The sequence below is a fragment of the Prionailurus viverrinus genome, chromosome B2 (assembly GCF_022837055.1).
Source record: "Prionailurus viverrinus isolate Anna chromosome B2, UM_Priviv_1.0, whole genome shotgun sequence".
NCBI lineage: Eukaryota > Metazoa > Chordata > Mammalia > Carnivora > Felidae > Prionailurus > Prionailurus viverrinus.
In genome coordinates, this window is record NC_062565.1 from 32468079 (window position 1) to 32486876 (window position 18798).

The window sequence follows — 18798 nt, forward strand, 5'->3', positions numbered from 1 at the left end:
TAAATAAGTAAAATATAGAGCAGGCCAGGTGGTGAGAAGGACTATGGGAATAGTGAGGCAGGGAGGTGCATAACGGGTGTCAGAGACAGCAGTTTCCAGTTTTAAAAAGAATAGGGAGGGAGGGAGGAAGGGTGTTCAGGGGACTGGGTCATTTGAGCCGCCATCTGAAGGAGGTGAGGGAGGGAGCCAGGAGGGTGTCATCTGGGGGCAGACAAAAGAGCCAGTGCCAAATCTCCTGGAAAGTTTGAGGAGCCTGGAGGAGGGCCGTGGGCTGGAGCAGAGTGGGCAAGGGGCAAGGGGAGGAGATGAGGTCAGAGAGGTGAGGGCTGGGTCATGTGGGTTTAGGCCCGTGTGAATTCTAGGCTTTTACTCCGAGATGGGTAGAATCTGGAGGATTCTGAGCAGAGGACTGCCCTGATTTGACTCACCTTCTCAAGTAAAGGTGTGTGTGCTGTGTGGGGAACAGGAATTAGGGGGTTAAGGGGGGACATCAGGAGATCAGTGAGGACGCAGTTACACATCCAGATGACTGCGGGTGGTGGCTTGGGCCAGGTGGTGGTGGCAGTGATGAGAAGAGGTCATAGTCTGCGCGTATCTTAAAGATAGAGCCCACAAGGTTTCCTCACAGATTGGGTGTGAGCGTGGGTGGAAGAGGAGCCAGAGATTGGTCCAAGGTTTTTGGCCCAACCAATCAGAAGGACGGAGTTGCCATCAACTGAGATGGGGAGGACTTTAAGAGGAGCACGTTCAGGTGGCAGACCAGGAGCTCAGTTTTGAACATGCTGAGTGTGAGGTGCTATGGGCATCCAAGTGGAGGTGTTGGGTGGGCAGTTAGATCTGCGATCTGGAGTTTGGGGGTGAGGTGGATATGGGAGTCATTGGTGAGTGTCTAAGTGGTCTTTGGAGCCCACGAATGTGGCTGAGATGCCCAAGGGGTGTGCGTGCAGATGGAAGAGGAAAGAGGGCCAAGCCCTGAGCCAGTCTGGGAGCTAGGGAGAGGGAAGAAGACCAAGGGGTCCTCACAGAGCAAGCTGCCTTCTCCCCTCCCCATCATGGCGGGGTCCTGCACAGCATCCACTCTGACACTGAGCGGCCTGGCTTCAAAGCTCGGCCCTTCTGCTTGCTGGCTCTTATGTTCCTGGCCAGATTGTTTACCTCTCTGTGCTCTGGCTTCTCGGCCCACCAAATGGAAATAATAATAAAGCAGATTTAGAAAATTAAATAACAACATATGAAAACATTAGAAACAAAATCCTGCTTGCTTTTATTATTCTTATGGATCACACTGTGCAAAGTGATGGTGATGCCAAAGGAAAAACTGGGGTCCTGTCCTCAAGGAACCCATAGTGTAGACATGGCAACCAGTTGCAGTAGGAAGAGGCATGGCAGTAGGAGAGACTGGGACCAGGTGCTGTGGGAACACGGTGGGGGAAGGAGGCCCAGGGGGAGGGAGGGCGCTGGCCAAGGAAGGTTTCACAGAGTAGAGAGAGGGGCCGAGGGTGGAAGAATAAATGAGGTCTGCTAGGCCTGGGTCTTGGTGAGGAGCCAGGGAGGGCTGAGCATGAAGGGCATTGCAGGCTTCCAGGACCACCTATTTAGAGATGAGAGCTCCAGGGACCTTGGGATCAACTGGAGGTTTAGCATGGTTGGAGCAGAAGTTGTGAGGCCAATTAGGGAGTGGGTGGAGTCAGTCCACAAAAGGCCTTGTTAGCCAACCTAAGGAGGGGAGGAGAAGGAGGTTTTGGAATCAACTCTGTGACTTCAGGCAAATTATTTCGCATTCAAACTCAGTTTCCTCCTCTGTAAAATGGAGTTGATGAATAGCCCCTTGTGGGGAAGTTGGTGAGAATTCAGAGGTAACAGTTGTGAAACGCTGAGATAAGATCTGGCTTCTGAAATGATGGATCATCATCATCACTTTATCCTAGAGGCTAGGATGGCATTGAATAATTTTAAATGTAGGAACGGGTGGGTGGATGGATGGATGTATGTATAAGTGGGTAGTTGGATGGATGGGTAGATGGATAGATGAGTGGGTGGGTAGATGGATGGATGGATAGATGGATGGATGGATGGATGGATGGATGGATGGATGGATGAGTGGGTAGTTGGATGGATGGGTAGATGGATAGATGAGTGGGTGGGTAGATGGATGGATGGATGGATAGATGAGTGGGTAGTTGGATGGATGGGTAGATGGATAGATGAGTGAGTGGGTAGATGGATGGATGGATGGATGGATGGATGGATGGATGGATGGATGTATAATTGGGTAGTTGGATGGATGGATGGATGGATGGATGGATGGATAAGTGGGTAGTTGGATGGATGGGTAGATGGATAGATGAGTGGATGGGTAGATGGATGGATGGATGGATGGATGGATGGATGGATGAGTGGGTAGTTGGATGGATGGGTAGATGGATAGATGAGTGGGTGGGTAGATGGATGGATGGATGGATGGATGAGTGGGTAGTTGGATGGATGGGTAGATGGATAGATGAGTGGGTGGGTAGATGGATGGTTGGATGGATGGATGGATGGATGGATGGATGGATGGATGTATAATTGAGTAGTTGGATGGATGGGTGGATGGATGGATGGATGGATAAGTGGGTAGTTGGATGGATGGGTAGATGGATAGATGAGTGGGTGGGTAGATGGATGGATGGATGGATAGATGAGTGGGTAGTTGGATGGATGGGTAGATGGATAGATGAGTGAGTGGGTAGATGGATGGATGGATGGATGGATGGATGGATGGATGGATGGATGGATGTATAATTGGGTAGTTGGATGGATGGATGGATGGATGGATGGATGGATGGATAAGTGGGTAGTTGGATGGATGGGTAGATGGATAGATGAGTGGATGGGTAGATGGATGGATGGATGGATGGATGGATGGATGGATGAGTGGGTAGTTGGATGGATGGGTAGATGGATAGATGAGTGGGTGGGTAGATGGATGGATGGATGGATGGATGAGTGGGTAGTTGGATGGATGGGTAGATGGATAGATGAGTGGGTGGGTAGATGGATGGTTGGATGGATGGATGGATGGATGGATGGATGGATGGATGGATGTATAATTGAGTAGTTGGATGGATGGGTGGATGGATGGATGGATGGATAAGTGGGTAGTTGGATGGATGGGTAGATGGATAGATGAGTGGGTGGGTAGATGGATGGATGGATGGATGGATGGATGGATGGATGGATGAATAAGTGGGTAGTTGGATGGATGGGTAGATGGATAGATGAGTGGGTGGGTAGATGGATGGATGAGTAAGTGGGTGGATGGATGTCCTCCAGAGATTCAGGATTAATCACAGCTGTGGCTTAAGAGATTTTAGGCCCCAGGATAGGCCAAAAGGGAGGGTATGGAATGGGGCCTGACTGAGGTTGAGAAGGTGCAAGGTTCATTGTCCTGTCTTGAGACCAAAGGATGGTCCTCCTAGTTTGGTGTCTCATAAGCTTTTCCCATTTGTCCATCTGTCTCTAGTCTCTCTCTCTGTTTGTATCCTGCTTATTTTTCTGACTCTATCTTTTCTGCTCTGCTCTCTCTGTCTCTCACTTCCTCCCTCTCTGAGTTTCTCTGACTTTGTGTCTCTGTTGGTCCTTTTCCCTTGCCTTCCTACACTGCCCACTGTCCCTTAGGTCTGGGCAGCAATGTCTCACTCAGGGCTTTCATAGGATTTATATCTGCAGTGTGCAACAGCCCAGACTGGAGGCAGACCCCCTACAAGACAGCTCCAGCCCCGTGAAGTGAGGGGTGGGGGGTGGGAGGGTCGGGGAGCTGGATGTGTCTCTGTGCTTCTTCTGGGGTCTCCCCATCCCCACCCCAAAAGACCTTGCCTTTTAACAGCGGTGCCAGGAAAGGGAAAGACTTGATGGTGGGGAGGGGGGGGGGCGGTTGACAGCGATGGAGACGTTTTTTTGGAGGTCTCCCCAGTGCCCTGGAATCCCCTGCCCTGAGGGAGGCACGCCTGGGGAGATGGTCTCTTCTGTCCCGCTGATGGAGCTGCCTTGTCCCTCAGGTTGGTGGATGACCGCTGTGTGGTGGAGCCCGCGGCAGGGGACCTGGACAACCCCCCTAAGAAGTTCCGAGGTAAGACCTCCGCTCTCGCCGCCAGCCTCCCTCCCAGGCTGCTGAGTCTTGGCCCTGGGATAGAACTCACTCAACTCCATCCAGCCCCAACGGGCCGGGTTAGACCAGGAGCTGCCCTGCAGCCCTCCTACTACTCTCTGCGGAACCCCCATCAGGCTGTGCTGCTGCTACCTCGGCCCAGACAGCCTCTGCCTTCATTTCCGGGGGGCCACACCCCGCTTCTCAGGGGCACACCCGCATCTGGCTGGGAGCCGTTCTCCCCCGAACTCCCCACCGGCCACAAGGCCTTCTTTGTTTGCATGACTGGGCATTTTCTGAGGGAGCAGGGGAGGGGAAGAGAATTTCCCCGGGCTTTAGGAGGCCCAGGGTGAGAGCCCTTCCGGGTGCCGCAGTCTCCTTATCCTCGTGGTGAGGGGATTGGAGCCAGTGATCTCTGGGTCCTTGCTCCTGACCCTGGCAGTGTCCCCAGGCCCGGGGCCTTGTGGAGGACTCCCGCCCGAGGGGAGCTTGTGGAACCCAGACCTCGCTCTGCTGAGTGACCTTGGCAAGGGCCTTTGCTCTCGGGGCCTCTGTGTCCTCCGTGGTCAGTGGGCTCCTCAGCCCCGCCCCACAGGCCCAAGGGCGCTGAGAGAATGAAATGACACCCTGCTGTCACCGTGCCCAGCCAGGGTAAAGTGTTATTGTTGTGATTACCTGTGAGGCTGAGACCGACAATCAGACATCCTGGGTGTGGTGGGCAGGGTGGGAGCAGGTAGGAACACGCCGGGCTGCTGCCGCCTGGTCTGCCCATGTGGCTGCTCCTCTGGGGAGAGATTAGCTGGGATTGTGCTCGAGGGGGATGCTGGGAGGCGAGCGGGGTTTAAGATAATCCTGCGGCATCCTTGACCGTCTGTCTGCCCGGGCCTTGCCCATCCATTGAAGGGTGGAGGAGATAGAGGGGGGCCCTCCCAGCTGGAAGAAGGGCCCCACACCTGTTGTTGTGCTTCTGCTTGTACCGGGGGCCTCTGAGTGGGGGCTGAGTCTGGGGGTCTTAGGCCAGGACGTGCCCTGGTATGTGGGAACTGCCTCTGGCACTGGACATTCCTCACCACCGTAGACTCTGTTCTGCGGAGTCTGGCCCCGCTGCCTCTCTCACCTCATCCCCCACCCCTTGCCCCCCTCTCATTCCCCCCAGCCACACCGCCTCCCTGCTGTTCCTCATATTTATCAGCCAAGCTCCCCCCCCCCCCCGGCCCCATACCTTTGTACTTGCTGTTCCTCTGCCTGGAAGGTTCTTACTCCGCATATTCACCTGGCTTGTGCTTCAGGTCTCATATCCTTGGTGGGGCATTCGTTGACCACCCAGTATCAAATTGCACCCCTCATCTCCCTTCCCTGCTTTCCTTTTCTCTACAGCGTGAATCCGACATGCCCCATGCATTCTAGTTACGTGTTTATCGTCTGTGGAGCTAGAATGTCAGCTCCGCCAGGGCAGGGATCTCTGGCTGTTTTGTTCTCTGTTCTGGCTGCAGCGTCTGCCACATAGTGCATGCCTGGTACACATCTGAGGAATAAATGCAGGCATCAGCCCCTCCTCAGGCTTCCTCCCGCCCCTGCTGCCTCTCTCAGGCCTGGCTGCTCCCATTGCTGTGACCCGTCCAAAGTCCCTAGGTTGAACCCAACCTCGAAAGCATCGAGCCTGGGCTTTGGGGGTTTCAGGGTGCTGGTGCGGGCCCCCTGCTTGGAGGCCCAGCTCTGACCATGCCTGCCCCTGGGTTCTGAAGTTTGAGAGTGGGTAGTGATGGAGGCTGGGCCTTTCCTGGAGCCAGAAGTAGGAGAGCTTTTGGAGTGGCTCATGGAGGGGCGGATTTCTACTCTAGCTGGGGGATTTAGGTAAATTCTTGGGAGGAAGTTAGTAAGGGTGAGGGTCCCCAGGGTGGGCTGTGCCAGGGCAGGGAGGGCACTGGAACAAAGAGGGAAGGTGTGCGAAGTCAGCTTTGTGGTGTGACGGGTGGTGGCAGGCAGGTGGGTGTGGCCGAGGAAGATTTGCTCTAGAGTTCCAGTGGACAGAGTCTGGGGCCAATTTTTGGCAACAAAAAACCCACTACTCCCTCCTTTCTTTTCCTCTCTGTTTTCCCAAAGCCTGTGAGTGGGGCCCTCTCCAAGATTTGGGGGTTGCCCTGTGGTCCCTGTGGCCTCACTGCACCCAGCCAGCTCAGAGAGGGGGAAGGGGGTACTCAGCCTCCAGCTTCTTCCGTGCCCTCTCTGCCCCAGGTCCTGGCCCGGGGTATCTTGATGAGGCAGGCAGAGGCCCCTCTGAACTCCCTGTGGCCCCATTTGAACCTGAGAAGAGCTGACCTTTGGGACAGAACCAGGTCTCTGTGCATCCCATAGCTGGCAGGTAATTGGGAGTGTGAGAACTTGGACAAGAGACATGGCCTCCCACTACTTCAGTTTTGAGACTAAAGCCCAGAGAAGAGGAAAGCATAGCTTGGCCTCAAACCTGGGAGTCCTAGTTCTCATTGTTCCACATCCCTCCTGTAAACACCCTGTAAGGCACTGGAAGGAGGTCCCCAGCAAGGGTGTGGGGGCCATGGCAGGCATGTTAGAAGTTGGCTAGATGTCATCAGAGATGGCTGTTTCCTGAGGCCCCACAAGTGCAGTCACAGCATCCTGGGTGGGCCCAACCGTTGCTGGGAACTCTGGTTTCTCCCTCTCTCCCCCAAAAGCTTGGTTATCCTCACATGCTGACCCTGGAGGCCCCCAGGTCGGGCTGGCAAAGCCCAGTGAAGCTCCCGACCAGCCTCCACCAGTCCCTGATAGGCTTCTTGTTTGTGGTTTTAGCTCTAGCCATCTTCTGAGGCCATTCCAAGCCCTAACACGTTCTGGGAATTCTTTCCAGACTCTGCAGGGCCCTGGAAGGCCCAGGTTGCTGGTGCCCCAATGTGTAGGGCACCCCATGCCAGCCCACCCTCCCTGACCTTTGCTTTGCCGTAGGGGTCTTGGGGTTATGGCTGCTCTGAGTCTCACACTGCTGACTGGGCCTGGGGTCTGAGCAATTCTCTCCTGTGAGCCCATTTTCTATTTCCATTTCCACTTGGGGGCACGGGGAGACCCGGTACAGGGCTTGGGGAGCTCTTGTCTCCCAGTCTACCTTAGGGAAGCTCAGAGCCCACATACCTAGCTATGGCAACCCCAGGAATGTATGTAGTGGCCACTTACCCACTTACCCACCCAGACTGCGGGGAGCCCATGCAGGGGAGAGGCTGATGAAGTGACCTCCCCGTGCTTATATGGCTGGGGGCCCCCCACCTCCCCCAAGGCTATGCCTCTGCTCTCCCTGTCCCACCTTCCAAGCCCAGTTTATTGTTATTTTTGTTATTATTAAGACATATTTCAACTCTACACAAAAGTCAAGAGAGCTCTATCAGATCCTTCTTGCCACGTTTATTTCAGACCTTGTCATTTTTAAAGCATCTTATGCCTGTAGCTGAAGCCCTTTGGGTTTTTCCCCTGATCCCTTTCCCCTCCCTCTCTCTCCAGAGGCAAACACTCATCAGAAATTGGTGTGTACCATTCAGGAGCCTGTTTTTATACTTTTGCTATTAATACGTAGGGCTGTATTCATGAACGATACAGGGTACGATTTCCCATTTTTATAACCCCGCGTATTAAAATCTTTCCGCACATTTTTAATTCAGCATAGTTTTTGAGGTTTCTCCATGTTGACACATTTGGCTTTAGTTCATCTGGTTAATTGCTATGTAATATTCCATCGGGTGAATAAACTGCAATCCACTTATCGGTTCTCCTGTTGATGGACATTTAGCTCATTTCCGGCTTTTGGCAGCTGCCAGCCATGCTGCGGCGGGCACTGCCATACCCGTCTCCTGGGGCTCATGTGCAGCAGTGTCTTGGGTGTGTCCCGAGGTGGAGGACACCTGGTGCAAGGGAGCTCTTCTGAGCCTTCCTGCAGGGCTGTGCATGCTCACATCCCCCCCCCCCCAGACTATGGGTGCGTCCCCCCTTGCTTCCACCCCCACCCCCCCCACCCCCCCCCCCACCCCCGCTGCACTTGGTTCTGTCCCACTAAATTTCTTCCAGCCTGCTGGGTGTGAAATGGCATCTCACTGCGGTTTTAATTTGCTTTCCTCTGACTACCAATGAGATGGAGCATCTTTTCATATGTTTATTGGCCACTTAAAATTTTGTTCTTATTCCCTCCCCCCCATTTTATAAAAGTAATGCGAATACAGTCTCCAGGTTCAAGATGAAAGCAACATTGCCCCCCCACCTCACCCTCACTCACCTTCTGCCCCCTTTTCTGGGGGCAACGGTATAGAAAAACAGACTAGGAAATTTATTCATATATGAAAACATCAAAACATTGTACAAATAGGCATAGAGAGTCTACTCCCACCCGCCTTCTCCCCCTGCTTCGCTCCTCTACTGTGGTCCCTTCAGGGGACCACTTTCCTGAGCTCCTTATGCATCCTCCAGGGTTCCTTTGTCAAATACAAACATATACACTCTTCGGATTTCCCCCCTTTTCTTACATAGAAGTAGCATTCTGTATACACTATTCTGTTTTTTTGTTTTTACTTTATAAATCTTACTATGGATCCTACTGGGGACCTTTTCATATTAGTATATAGAAACCTTGAAATGTCTCTGTTTTTTTGTTTCACTTAGAACCTCATGTTTGGGTGCCTGGGTGACTCGGTTGACTGTCTGAATTTTGATTTCGGCTCAGATCGTTCATGATCCCAGGGCTGTGAGATCGAGCCCTGTGTCGGGCTCTGAGCTAGGTGTAGAGCCTGCTGAAGATTCTTTCTCATGCTCTCTCTGTCCCTCCCCCACTTGTGCTTGCGTGTGTGTGCGTGTGTGTGCACGCGCGTGCACACGTGCCACACACTCTCACAAGAAACAAACAAACAAACAAAACAAAAACCAACTCATTTTTGTTCTGTATCCTCGACAACTGTGTGAAAATAGTGTTTCTATTACTTACATATATTTTTTTAATTTTTTTTTAACGTTTATTTTTTTGAGACAGAGAGAGACAGAGCATGAACGGGGGAGGGTCAGAGAGAGAGGGAGACACAGAATCTGAAACCGGCTCCAGGCTCTGAGCTGTCAGCACAGAGCCTGACGCGGGGCTCGAACTCACGGACCGCGAGATCATGACCTGAGCCGAAGTTGGCCGCTGAACCGACTGAGCCACCCAGGCGCCCCTACTTACATAGTTTTAAACGTTAAAAAAAGTATTTATTTTTACATTGTGGTAAAGATCCATAGCATAAATTTCCCCATCTTTAGCCATTTTTAAGTGTACAGTTAAGTGTCATTAAGCACATTCTCACTGTTATACAGCCATCACCACCTTCCGGCCTCAGAACTCTTTTCTTCCCAGAAAACTGAAAGTCTAACCTGTTAAATAATCACCACCACCAGCCATTCTCCACTGCCACCGTCCCCGCCCCCCCCACCCGTGCTGCTTTCCAACTCTGTAAATTTGACTGTTTGAAGTACCCACATGAGCAGAATTACCCAGTATTTGTCCTTTTGTGACTGGCTTCTTTCACTTAGCATAATGGCCTCACGGTTTACGCACGTGTGGCATGTAGCGTGTGTCCGAAGTTCTGACCTCTGTCTCTTACACCTGCAGAGCATTCCATTATGCGGCTCTGTTGGGAAGTATTTAACCAGTCCCCTCCGATGGACACTTGGGCTATCCCTAATCTCCAGCTTTCCCGCCAGTGCTGCAGCAAAGACCCCTGTCCCTTGTCATTTTGTGCAAACGCAGGTGTGCTCTTGGAAGGCTGGACCAGTGGCGAGGCTGCTGAGTCGGGGGCAAGGGCATCTGGGCTGCTGATCGAGTCTGCCAGCTGTCCCCCACTGGGTTGTACCACGTTATGCCTCCTCAGCCACTTCGGAAGGCAGTCCCTTTGAACTCTTCAATGTTTCCCCTGTAGCTCCCAGGTCTTTCAATGTTTTGCTTATTCTAGGAGAATTTAGCTCCCCTGGGCCGCTCGTCCACTTCCTCTGCCCTATCCTCCTGAGGGCAGCCTGTCACGATTCTCCACTGTCACCTTCATAAACCTGATGATCATGGTTCCGCCTTCATTTCTCGGCCACCAGCAACCCCAGCGCTGACCCCCGCCCCCTCCCTCCTCTGCCAGGCTCACTTTCAGTTTTACATCAAGGCTGAATGACCGTGCCTTCTCTTCTGTACACACCCATGGAGTCTTCCGTGTTTTGTTCGACAGGTTGAGTCTAAACGTTGACAATAATTAAAAGCAGATGTTTACGTGATTTACACAGGGCTTAGATGTTATTGTGACTGTAGAACTTTATTCCTTGTGCTGTGTTTGCATCTCGAGTCGTCTGCACTGGTGCTTTTCAACCTGGTGGGAACAGGAGGACTATTTGGGGTTGGGGTGCCTTTACAAATGCATATCCCCAGGCCTCGCCCCAACCTGCTGAATCTACAGGGGACCTGGGAGTTTGTATTTAAAAAAATTTGTTTTAATGTTTACTATTTTGAGAGAGAGAGAGAGAGTATGGGCAGGGGAGGGGCAGAGAGAGGGAGAGAGAGAATCCCAAGCAGGCTCCACCCTGTCAGCGCAGAGTCTGACGCAGGGCTCGAACTCACAGACCGCGAGATCATGACCTGAGCCCAAACCCGGAGTCAGATGCCTAACTGACTGAGCCACCCAGGCGCCCCAAAGGAGTTTGTATTTTTTTTTTTTTAATTTTTTTATTTTTGGGACAGAGAGAGACAGAGCATGAACGGGGGAGGGGCAGAGAGAGAGGGAGACACAGAATCGGAAACAGGCTCCGAGCCATCAGCCCAGAGCCTGACGTGGGGCTCGAACTCACGGACCGCAAGATCGTGACCTGGCTGAAGTCGGACGCTTAACCGACTGCGCCACCCAGGCGCCCCTGGAGTTTGTATTTTTTAAAGCTCCTCCAGCGGCAGTGGCTTTTGGAGTGTTACATACCTTAGTTTCAGGGAAGGTCACTTGACTTTGTTTACTAGGTGAACATCCTCTTGTCTGCAGCCTCACAGGCAGTGGTGCCCCCTCTGCCACGAGCATGTGTCCCCCAGCACACGCAGCCCTTACTGTTGGAAACCTGCCCGGACCCAGACTTATCTCTTGGCCTTTGAGGCTGCAGCTCCCGTGTGAGCCTGGTCTCCCCGCTCCCATCCCACTCTTCCTCCTCACTGCCCTTCTGCCCTGTGGTTTGGTGAGAAGAAGCGTTCTGATCTCTTCTAGGGTTCTGACAGGGCTGCCTCTGGGCAAGAAAGCACAGCATTGTAAAAGCATGGAGGTGTGCAGAGAGGTGGGCCACAAATATTTTAGAGGACTCAAGTCATTTATTCATTCAACAAGCATCTTCTGACGTGTATTACAGGCAAGGCTCTAAGGGACCATCTGTGTGAGAGAAAAAGGCACATTTGACAAGTTCTAGGTAGTCAGTTTCCAAGACAGAGATGAAAGAGTTGGGAGCAGGGAGGGATCAGTGCTGGCTTCCTCCCACTCCTGGGATGCTCCAGGGCAGTGTGCTTCATTCAGCCATGGGCTCTGACCCATTAGTGGGCCGTGAAGTCCCTTTAATGGGACTCAACCATCCTTTAAAGAATTGGATAGAATTGAATTCGAATGCGTCTTAGAATGCGTGGTAGTAAGAGTTGTTAATGTCTCATTAATTCTTCCTTCGGCCCTGCCTAAGCTCCTGTTCCCCTGTTAAATACTTAAGTGAGTTTTTTTTTTTTTTTCTTTCAACGTTTATTTATTTTTGGGACAGAGAGAGACAGAGCATGAACGGGGGAGAGGCAGAGAGAGAGGGAGACACAGAATCAGAAATAGGCTCCAGGCTCTGAGCCATCAGCCCAGAGCCCGACGCGGGGCTCGAACTCACGGACCGCGAGATCGTGACCTGGCTGAAGTCAGACGCTTAACCGACTGCGCCACCCAGGCGCCCCCTTAAGTGAGTTTTAAGTGTGGTTGTTGAAGCTTTTTTATTTCTAGAGATTCTATCTGGTTCTTTCTCAGCCTGTGGTGTTACTTTGTACAGTTTCCCCTTCTAAGGATCCCTTAGGCTTTTGTGGATTTAGGCAGGGTAGGTGTATCTGTTCTACGGATGTCTGTGTTTGAAGTCTCTTCAACGTCTGTTTCTACTGTCTGTTTTGTGGGTTGGTTCTCTCTCATGACATCTAGTTCCCAAGAGTTCCTGGTTGTTTTTCACTGTACACTGGATATTGCATTTGAAAAATTTGGTACGGAGTGCCTCGGTGGCTCAGTCGGTTGAGCATCCAACTTCGGCTCAGGTTTGAGCCCCATGTCGGGCTCTGTGCTGGCAGCTCAGAGCCTGGAGCCTGCTTTGGATTCTGTGTGTCCCTCTCTCTCTCTGCCCCTCCCCCATGTGCGCTCTGTTTCTCTTTCTCTTGAAAATAAATAAACGCTTAAAAAAATTGAAAGATTTGGTATGAGTCGTTGTGGACCAGGAGGAAGTTACCTTCCTCCAGAGAGGGTGTGCATATCCTGTTACCGGACTCCTGGGGCTCCACCCATCCAAGACCGCCTAAAGCCAGGCACGAATTTTGGGTTTCTTGCACCATCCAAGGGATTCCAACAGAGCTCTCATTGCTGGAAGGAGCTCTTTTCACCTGGGGTGTAGCCCTTTGGGGTCTTAGCTTCCTGAGTGGAGGGTCGCCTGTTAGACTCCCACCTTCCATGGGCCTGGGCTTGGATTTCTGTCCCTGTCACCTGATGGAGTCATCCAAATAAAAGCCCGTGTTTTCTGGAATCAGCAAATATCCTCAGGGCAAAAGTAGCTTGGGTGTTTCTGTATCTCTGAACTTCCCTTTGATCTTCTGTTCGGGCCCAATAATTCTTCACTGTTTTGTCAGTTCTTTAAGAAGTCTTAAAATAATATCCATTTGAAAAACCTGGTTGCTTTAGTTGTTTTCTGGTTGGGTTGGTCCAAAAGACGTGACAACGACGGTTCTCAGCCCTGCCCTGTCACAGCCTGCCCCTATTACCAGGGACAGAAGTCCCCATGTGGTTTCACAAAGTGGTGATCCAAGAATGTATTTCGTAGGCGAGTCAGTTCAGAAAGGCTTGAGCCCCTCTGCTGTAGGGCGACCCGGGGCAGCATCTGTCTTTCCTTCTGTTCTCTGTTCTGGATTGGGAGTGGGAGGGGGTGGTGGGGAGACCAGGGAGCTCATGAACTCCAAGGGCCCTGGCCGGCCCCCTCCTGTCTCGGTTTGCCCGACCCCAAGTGTGACTGGCTGCTGTCACTTCACCGCCTCCTCCGGCACCGTCTTGCCCTTCCCTCCACTTGAGCGCCCCATCCCTTTCCTCTCTTCTAGGCTATAGATTCAGGCCCCACCTCATCCACGTGAGGGACTCATTTCTAGATTCCTGTGTTCATCTGGCAGATATTCTCTGAGACCTGACCTGGTGCTGGAGACACGGGGAAGGACACGTGGCCCTGCCAGCCTGCAGATGAGCCTGTCAGATCCAGAACCCCCTTTAATACTATTAAGTGGAATTCAAAAATAATACAATCTATGCACGTCTACATTTATGTAACATAAAATGGGGGGTCCAGGGCCCGGATCTGACTGAGCTTGGAGCTGGGGGGAGGGAGCGAGGCCAGTCTAATGCCCTAAGTGTGATAAAAAAGAGACATAAAAGGAAAACAATTTATAATATAGTAATACATGTTTTAGAAGTCGATGTTGGGCACAACTAGAAGACCCAAGGAAGCAGTCAGAGCTTGCCTGAAGACGGCAGCCACAAACGCAGGCATCTGGCACGGCCATGAGCGTGGTGCATTCTCTGAAACAGCAAAAAACTCCTGGTCAAGTTTGAGCAACACAAAGAACAGCACAAATTCCCTCAGTTTCGAAACGAGTCGCATTCCTGAAAAATTCAGTGTTTGCTAAAAACTGTGCAACAAGTACTTTGTGTTTCTGTGGGCCACTCTGGGCCCAGAGTGCTGCCCTCCGCTGTCCACCTGCAGGCGTGTGGCAGGACACTCTCGGCAGGAGTCATGCCGGACAGTCTTTATGGTGCAGGTGTCCAGCGTCCCTGTCCTGCCCACTAAATGCCAGCTGTGACCTCTATCAGGACAACCACCCTCCCATTTTCCAAAACAGTTCCTGGTATGCTCCACTTCTCTGACTTCTCTTGGGCACCAGTGGCCTCTAACAAGGCAGTGCGATCGATGTGGTAACCGGGGGACCTGGGGAGCCCTGGGAGCTCCAATCCAGCCTGACGAAGCAGGAGGACTTCTGGGAGGCGGTGACACATGAGCTTCTTCTGGAGGGCTAAGCAGATCCTTGTAAAGACATACTCTCTCCGACAGACTGAGCGCTTATTTCTAGAAGTGATGCCCCCTCATGCTGGTGGTGCCAAGGTGGGCTAGGCAGGGCAGGCCTTGGCGGCTCCATCTACGAATAGAATTGCCATTTTTTCCTTCCCTCTGTCTTTGACTCACTCGGTCTCTCTTCCTGATGGCACCAGGGGGCCTCTGCCTGCTCGTGGGCTAGATAGAAAATCCAGTTTTGCTTTTAGTTGCCGGGGGCTGGATGACCAGCTTTGACCAGAGCAGGCACCTAGCCTTCCTTTGGAGGGTAGATGAGAGGGCTTGAGGGGCTCTCCAGCACAGCCATCCTTGTCCTGGGCTCCAAGCGGCTGGAGAGGCCCAGTACTGCAGAGTGAGAGGGGTCTTAGAGACCATAAGCCCAGCGCCTTGTCCAGGGTGTGGTTCCCTCCTGTGACGGGGCACCCACTGCCTCACAGGACAGCCTGTGCTGTTGTCAGGTGGGTCCATCCGCCTGGGCCAGCACGTCACCATGACCCAGAATCCCCGATCCCCTCCCACCACACTTTAGAATAGGATTTTTCAACTCATGCTTCCTTTTGATAAATAGAAAAATCTGATGCCCTCTCTGGAGTGGGGGCTTATGAAAATCATAAGTGTTTCATCTGCTTTCCAAAAGAAAAAGAGTAAAAGTGAACCTGTTTCTGGAATTTTGATTGGGCAGGTTTTAGGTCAAGTTCCCTGGAAGCAGAGCCTATGACAGGAAGAATTATTGAAGAGGGGTCTCAGGGGAGACCTCACTGACTCAGGGCAAGGGAAGAGCCAAGCAAGGATGTGGTTTCAGGCCAAATAGAAGCGTCAGCCGGATCGTACAGGGAGCTGGGGAGTGACCAGCACTGCGGACAGTCATCTCCAGAGGCCAGACTATCCTGTGTCTGTGCCAGCTGCTCCTGGGGGTGGGGAGGGAGAGGGATGCAACTTCCCAGGCATCTGTGGGCAAGATGGCAGTGGGCCAGAGGAGGATGCAGGTATGAACTGTCAGCCACCGATGTCCACAAAAGCTGGCACAGACAGGGCATGGGGTGCGGGCCTGAGAGCCTCTGATAAATCTCCCGTGGGGAGGAGGGCCCGCGTCTGCCTCCCAGCTGGGATCCTGCTTTCACACCTGCCCCAACTTCTTCTGGGTCCTTCTTACCACTACCTCTCCATCCCAGTGGGGCACGAGGGTGGGGAGAGTGGAGGTGGAATTTGGGGGGTGGGGCTGTAGGCTGAGCCTTCCATGAACTGATCTCCCTCCCTTGGCCTGCCCCACCACAGACTGCCTCTTCAAGGTGTGTCCCATGAACCGCTACTCGGCCCAGAAGCAGTACTGGAAGGCCAAACAGACGAAGCAGGACAAGGAGAAGATCGCTGACGTGGTGCTGCTCCAGAAGTTACAGGTGTGTATGTGCACAGGCATGCACCTGTGTATGTGCCTCAGGAATCCGGGTGCACACACGGGGGCCGCTGCCCATCAGAGCCAAGAGGGGCCCTGTGGCTGAGTGGGAAACCCCAAGATGTAAGAGATTGGTATGCGTGGGTGTGAATGAGGTAAGAGAGAGGAAGTAGAGTGCCTTCCCAGTGATCCACTTGTCTATATGACCCTTTGTGCCAGTTAGAAGAAGGTGCTCCTTCCTCCAGGCTGGCATAGCCCTAATGCCCTGAGCACATGGCTCAGTGAGTGAAAGGTGGACTGGTTTTCAGCTTCCACCCAGCCCTTCAGCTGGACGCCATAGTGCAGTGAACAACCTGTACAACTGTACCTGGAGTTACCAGTAGCCCCTGGCGACAGTGGCTCCAGGGAACCTGATTTGAAAACCAGTCTTAACCTCCTTCCTCATTTTATAGAGCTGGGTCCTGGGACCATTAGAGGGGGCTGGGCAGTCCGTGCTTTCATCCTGTGAGTTTGTAGTAGGGCCTGAATGGCCCTCAGATCTCTGACTCACCTTGGGTTTGTTGGACACAGGGACAGTGCACAGTGCAGAGGCCTGGTGGTTGCTCATGGACCTCTTGGGGGCAGTGGCTCAGTTGACATCCTAGCAGTCCCCTCCGGACAGACCTCAGGGCCCAGTCCCCATGAAAAAGAGAGTACGAGGCTTTGGCTGTGGTCAGCAGCTTGGCACTCTGTTTCTGAGACCCTCCCTCAGGTCTGGTGTCCCAGCCCCTGTCCCGTAGACCTTGCTTCCCTGTGTCCCCTTCCTTGAGGAGGTGGGTGTAAAATGGCGAAAGAGTGGGCTTCACCCCATAGCTATAAACTGGGCTGGAAAGAGGGGGCTGAGGTTGGGCTGCCTGAGGTCTGTTAACAGATAACCCATCTTTCTTCCTGGGCTGGGGGTTGTCACAGGCTTCCTTGCTGCTGCGACACACGCCGAGGCTGAACCGGGGATCTGGCCTGGGTGTCGGGCATTTACATGTACACAGACACGCACACACACGTGTAGTCACGCCGTGGGTTTATGGGAAATCATGTGGTACACGGCCAGTTTCCCTAACAGCCACCCTTGCCCCAGCCTCCGTTGTGAGGCCTGGCTGAAGGGACTGAGGAGAAGAACTGGGTAGAAGGGCCAGTGCTTTCAGGGAGTGCCAGTCTGATGGAGGAGACAGAGCCCTGTCTAGAACCCTGTCTAGCCCTGTCTAGGACCCCCCAATCTGATGGAGGAGACAGTGCCTATCCTTAAGCAGCCTCCGGTCTAATGCGACAGAAGTGCCTAAAAACGTGTCCTTAATGGGAAGCCAGCCAAACCCTCAAGGCCCTTGGCGTTGGATCTGTCGGAGTTGGATCTGGGCCACCAGTGAAGACAGTGGCTAGGAGCACACACAGTTTTGGGAGGGAGGATCATAGAGGAGTGGGGTGGAGGGGGATGGGAAGGAGGCGGAGGAAGTAGCGCCAGGCGCGTCTGTCAGGTTTTTGGGCTGGGGGAGGGGTCCTGTGATGGGGGCATCAGGAGTCGGCTGAGTTGGGGGTAGTGAGGCACAGCTTAGGTTGTCTGCTGGCAGTGTCAGACGGCACAGGGAGTTCAAGGGCCTGCTGGCATGCCTCCTCCAGATGGGGGGAGGGGGCAGGGGATCGGGGTTCGGGTCCCTGGGCTGCAGGCTGTCTGACCTCAGGCTGCCCCTCTGCATTCTGAGTCTCAGTCCCTCATCACCTGCGGAGGGAATGGGCTAGATGGCCTTGGGGGAGGGGTGGTCACTGGGTACAGTGCCAGAAGCTTTGTGTGTGTGTGTGTGCACACCTGTGCGTGGGGGGGATGTGGCCCTCCAGGAGCCGGCTTCCGAGCCTGCGTTCCACCTCTGCGTGTGTCTGTGCAGCACGCAGCCCAGATGGAGCAGAAGCAGAATGACACGGAGAACAAGAAGGTGCACGGGGACGTTGTGAAGTATGGCAGTGTCATCCAGGTGAGACCCACCTGCATCCCCCCCTGAAGAGGCTGGGCTGGCGTTGGGGAGAGGGGTGCCAGCTGACATGCCCTCTGGGGCGTGTCCCTGTGAGGGGACATATCTGCTTCTGGGTGTGCCTGTTTCTGTGTGGCCTGAGTAGCTGTGTCTGTGGGTGTGTTTCCAGCACAGTGGTCACCGGCTGCTGGAGCCTTATGGTCTGAGTTCAAATCTTGGCTCTGTGACCGCAGGCAAGTTACTTAACTTCCCAGTGCCTTTGTTTCCCCGTCTGCAAAATCAGGCCAATGATATTACTTCCCTTTTGGTAGCTGTAAGGTTACGGGAATGAATACATGGGAAGGATTCAGAAATGCTAGCTGTTTTTGTGTTCATCTAGGCTCCTGACAGTCTGTGTGTGTGTGTGTGTGTGTGTGTGTGTGTGAGCATGCGCGCACGCGTGAGTGACTGCACGTGTCTCAATTCGTGTGTTTATGTCTGTGTATCTGACACTGTATGTGTGTCCAGCTGTGACCAAGGTCCAGTGGGCCGCCCAGAGTCCCCGTCCTCGATGGGCTGGCCCCCTGGGGCCCGGTGACCTCACTTGCACCCTGCCTGCCCCCCAGCTCCTGCACATGAAGAGCAACAAGTACTTGACAGTGAACAAGCGGCTGCCGGCCCTGCTGGAGAAGAATGCCATGCGGGTGACACTGGATGCAACAGGCAACGAGGGCTCCTGGCTCTTCATCCAGCCCTTCTGGAAGCTGCGGAGCAACGGGGACAATGTAAGGACAGGGCCCGGCTGGAGGGGCCTGGTGGGAGGTGCGGGCCGCAGCACCAGAGGGGCTTCGACAGGGTCTTTGATGTGGGGACTGGATGAGGTCGTGCCCGTTTCTCAGAGGGGCAGACTGAGACCAGGGAGAGGCCTGGAGGCCTGGCCCTTCCCACCTTCACCCTGT

General features: G+C 53.4%; 1 protein-coding gene across 6 annotated transcripts in view; it reads left to right on the forward strand.

The window, feature by feature from the left end:
* Positions 1-18798, forward strand: part of ITPR3 (inositol 1,4,5-trisphosphate receptor type 3) — a 68173-nt gene that overhangs the window by 12721 nt on the left and 36654 nt on the right. For all 6 annotated transcript variants that reach the window (XR_007152093.1, XR_007152092.1, XM_047858268.1 and 3 more), the window contains exons 2-5: positions 4041-4111; positions 15746-15867; positions 17777-17863; positions 18466-18624. Coding sequence is in view for 4 of the 6 variants with exons in the window: in XM_047858268.1 (XP_047714224.1) it covers positions 4041-4111; positions 15746-15867; positions 17777-17863; positions 18466-18624 (439 nt within the window). In the remaining 2 variants the exon portion in view is untranslated. The remainder of the gene's footprint in view (positions 1-4040; positions 4112-15745; positions 15868-17776; positions 17864-18465; positions 18625-18798) is intronic.